At 34.7% G+C, this 4,302-nt stretch overlaps 1 protein-coding gene across 2 annotated transcripts; it reads right to left on the bottom strand.

Annotated features, from left to right (window-relative positions):
* Window positions 1-910: 910 nt before the first annotated feature.
* LOC111889878 (ranBP2-type zinc finger protein At1g67325) lies at window positions 911-3,875 on the bottom strand. Of its 2 annotated transcripts, none has more exons than XM_042900793.2 (9): window positions 3,619-3,875; window positions 3,234-3,279; window positions 2,770-2,885; window positions 2,313-2,688; window positions 2,180-2,225; window positions 1,995-2,104; window positions 1,888-1,912; window positions 1,640-1,803; window positions 911-1,214 (listed from the first exon to the last, which is right to left on the bottom strand). In XM_042900793.2, the coding sequence occupies exons 1-9, from the start codon at window positions 3,852-3,854 to the stop codon at window positions 1,212-1,214; spliced, it is 1,122 nt and encodes a 373-aa protein (XP_042756727.1). In that variant the 5' UTR covers window positions 3,855-3,875; the 3' UTR covers window positions 911-1,211. The 2 variants fall into 2 exon arrangements, with proteins under 2 accessions (XP_042756727.1, XP_023741802.1); XM_023886034.2 differs by having other exon boundaries at window positions 2,313-2,672; window positions 3,619-3,758.
* Window positions 3,876-4,302: the final 427 nt, after the last annotated feature.

Genomic DNA, 4,302 nt, shown 5'->3' with positions numbered 1-4,302 from the left:
ATACATAGATGTTTGGGATGAATTACAAAATAAAAATAATATGATTTTTAAAGCAATAAGAAGAAACTAACATTAAAAGAAAATTATGTTTTTTAATCAAAATGAAATCAATTAGTATGGTTATTATATATACATGACAGCCACACACACACACACACACACACACACATATATATATATATATATATATATATATATATATATATATATATATATATATATATATATATATATATATATATATATATATATATATATAATCTAGAGATTTTTAGTAAATTACTTTTTTCATTAACTTGTAAATGTATGGTTAATAGAGGAGAAAAGAAAAGGCAAGTAAAACCAAACCCAAGGGTTTTTCCAAGTCAACTGGTTTTGGTTTTAGTGAAAAGCGTAAAACCTAACCATGTGCACCCTAGTAATACCGAGGCGAGTAGAAACCAAAATTTATCAGCAGCATTCATTTCAGCCACAGCCAGTCAACCAAGCAAATGTGCCAAGCACAACAGTCCGTCCTTTTGGTTTACTTTTGGATATCAACAAAACAATTACACAGTTCAAAATGTGTAGAAAATAAATATTAAAAGATTTTCTTATATGCTTGAAAATAAATAAATATATATAGAGATTTTAGTATTAATGTTCCTCCGTAGCCTACACTATAAACAGATTCCAGGTTAGATAGTTATGAGTAATTCCTGATGAACTATCTATCAAATTAACAACACCACCGACACACATGACAAAAACTTGAGCAGCTTTCCAGCAAAAAGAAAGCTAAAGCTCTGATGGGGTGGGGACCACTACGTCATTTAGTCTAGGGTTAACCGTGGTCCAACAAACACATAACTCATAATACACCACTGTGTACCAAAAACAGACACCTAATAAAGACAAAGACAACCCTAACTGTTCATGCAGAATCAATAATAATAATAATGATAATAATAGTAATAACAAGTATACATCTTACCCCCACCCAAACAACTGAATCAGTTTGTTAAGACCATAAACTCCAGGGTTTTATATATAAATAAATAAGCTACAAGAATTTAACAAAACACAAACCACAGTAAGTAACTGAAACTCAATAACATAACCGCAGCAACAGGAAGGAAGGAAGGAACACGACATGAAATGAGAATGACTCACTTTCAGACCCGACCCGACCAGACCCGACCCATACTGAGACTGAGCAACTCTTGACCTACTCACTGGAACAAAAATTATTAAGTCAGAAGGATCACCACTCACATCACATATCAGTAAATTACATTTTTACCCGCTTGCTTTTTGCAATTTTTGTCCTTTTTGCTCCTTGTTCCAAGTAATCTATGACTATGCTTTTTCAGACCACAATCATCTATACTCAGGGACAGGACCAAAACTAGTCATTTTACTTGGAATTGGAACAAAAAAAAAAGGTGACAAAAATTGCAAACGAAAACTTTCAGGGACCAAAAATGCAAGTTACTCTCCAAGCAAGATTTAAAGCAGATCAGAAAAACAGAAATGGTAAAAGGTAAAAAATGACTAGCAACAATTTTCCCTTTACATTCATAGTATAGTGTAGTACCAAAAACAAAACAGATTTATTTAACCAAAAGAACAACTGGATTAAACATTTGACAAAACAGACCTGATCATTGCCTTCTACTTCTTCTTCTTCTTCTTCTTCTTCTTCAGGGAAATTTTGGGATTCTGATGGCTTTTCAGCATCACAGTTCTGTCTGTTACATTTTGTCCTAAATGGATAATTTATGTTGTTACATTTCTCACACTTCCAGCTCCCCTCAGGCATATCTGTTTCACAAAACAATAAATATATAAAACATGTATCCATCCAACCAAATATATCCGTAGTATACATATGTATGTATCACTTACTCGAACTCTTGCCCGACTTTCCACCCTGCATATTAACACCATATAATAAAAATTAATTAAATACTCAGAGACAATATATACATACATATATAAGGTTTGTCAAAAACCTGAGATCCTGGCTTAGGTGTATTGCATTTCCTCATGTTACAAACCGTTCTAAAAGAAAAATTCACATTTCCACATTTTGGGCATGCCCAGTCATTTTCTCGTGTACCATCTGAATTTCCAAGTAAAATAAGAACATAAAAAAGATATCGTTTCATCATCATACAAAATTATAAGTATAACATACCTTTCTTTTGAGGTGTCTCTTCCGGGAAAAACCCAGGTCGTGGCCCCTAAGATGATATAAATATTATTATAAAAAAATAAAAAAATTGTGTAATATTTTGTATTTTAGAAAAAGTAAAGATTTCAACACATACCATGGGCAGCCCTAGACCGTATCGATCCATCAACTGAGGTACACCATACATACCATTCCCTATGATGGGCCCACCAGGATACGAGGGGGCAGAGAGGTGCATGGGTCGATAAGGGTTTCCTCCTCCAGAAAGGCGGTGGTTGTTATAGTTGTAATAGGCGGAGCCACCAGATAAAGGGACATCATAAGGAGACATGGAGGTTCCATTGAATAAAGACGAGCCATAAGGCATGTACATTGAAGATGGTGCACCAGAATTTGCATAAGGAGATGATGAAGAGTAGCCATGCCCATGCCCATGCCCATGACCATGACCATGCCCCTGCCCCTGTGGTGTCAGCATTTGCCTTGGAGCAGATTTCTGCAAATCAACAACTCTTTTACCTCTTTAGTTTTGATGCCATAAACAACAGTTTCTACTTGTAGAATGTGTTTACTGTTTAGTAAAAGTAACTTACTGAGTTATGATCAGCTGGTCTAGGCTGTGTACAGTTGCGCATATTGCAAGTTGTCCTAAAAGAGAAGTTGACATTCCCACAACTGGGACAGGTCCAGTCATCTTCCCTACGACCACCTGAAATCATATATTATACACATCCACTACAGATCAGAATTTAGGATTCATCACAATGTTCAAATAACAACTGTGAACTGTGAATAAAGGGATGAAACTTGCATCTCAAAGTAGAAGTTTTTTTTCTTTCTTTTTTTAAGATAGGAGCTTAAAAACTGCGGTTGGATTTTGGAGCTCAATTTTAATATATAGCCTAGGATCAGAAATTAGAGAAACATTTGTTCAAAGTTTAAATCAAGCTAACGCCAACCCCTATCTAGTCAATCAATACAGAAACTGCTAACAGAATTAAGTGAAGAACAATAAACTAAAAAGCAATTAGCATGATAGATTATGAACTGAGCATACCATCGGTTCTAGCTCTTTTGACGGCGGAGGAGTTTCTGTTATCCATCTAAAACCAGAAAATAATGCAAATTATTATTATTTATAACAAGGTATACAAATAAGTACTTGAGGAGAAACCCCTTATGAATTTATGATCCACGTTAGATCAATGATGAAAGCGATGATAAGGACTGGAATGCATAAATTCGATAACGTATAAAACAGATAGAGTTCGAAATATTTGTTGGCAGGATAAGAACATCAAATTTCATAACCAAACCCTATTTTCCATGTCCGGTGAAGGAGAAAGGTGATACAAATCAAACAAAACAAGTGTTGGAATGAAGAAAAAAGATTAATAGATAATAAATCAATCTAATTAGACAGGATTAGAGAGTGATTTTACTTGAGACATGGCGAGTGGCGACGGCTGGAAGAGAAATTGGTCGAATCGGCCGTGAAAAAGCAGACAAGATCCGGAGAGAGGCGAGAAGCGGAGTGTTTGTGTTTGTGATAAACCAGCCAACCACTGAACTTACTCAACCAGGGCCGGGGATCAGGGACCCAGGGTGTGAAGTATATTTGAAGCCCAATTTTGCTATGGAAAAGCCCGGCACACCCAATCATAAGTTCATACTTCATTACAACCAAAGTCCGATCCAATTACATTTTGCAATATTTTTTAGTAGGACTGTAAACAAACTGAACGTTCCTTGTTTATAATCCGTTTGGCGGAAAGTTCGTTCATTTAACAAATGAACGAACATGAACACAAATTCTCGTTCATTTAGTTAAACGAACGAACATTAACAATGGTCTCGTTCGTTCAATTATGTTCGTAAATGTCCGTTTACGTTTGTTTATGTTCGTTCATATAAATTCTTTTTATCTTCATATATGTTTAATTGTGTTTGATTTATATGTTCATTTATGTTTATTTATGTTTATATATGTTTGTTTATCTTGGTTCGTTTATGTTCGTTTGTTTATGTTTGTTTAGCATGTTCATGAACATAAATGAACGAACATGAACAATGTAATTCGTTAAATGAACGAACATGAACAAGAAAACTTGTTCGTTTAACCGTTC

Source organism: Lactuca sativa, chromosome 4 (assembly GCF_002870075.4).
Source record: "Lactuca sativa cultivar Salinas chromosome 4, Lsat_Salinas_v11, whole genome shotgun sequence".
In the NCBI taxonomy this organism is placed as follows: domain Eukaryota; kingdom Viridiplantae; phylum Streptophyta; class Magnoliopsida; order Asterales; family Asteraceae; genus Lactuca; species Lactuca sativa.
Note: the sequence above shows the minus strand (reverse complement) of the source record. Positions and strands in the feature narration are given on the sequence as shown.

Coding starts and splice junctions, on each gene's coding strand:
- LOC111889878 (XM_042900793.2), bottom strand. CDS start 3,854: ATGAAGTATGAACTTATGATTGGGTGTGCCGGGCTTTTCCATAGCAAA. Junction 3,280..3,618: donor CGCCACTCGCCATGTCTCAA/GTAAAATCACTC, acceptor TTCTGGTTTTAG/ATGGATAACAGAAACTCCTC. Junction 2,226..2,312: donor ACGGTCTAGGGCTGCCCATG/GTATGTGTTGAA, acceptor ATATCATCTTAG/GGGCCACGACCTGGGTTTTT.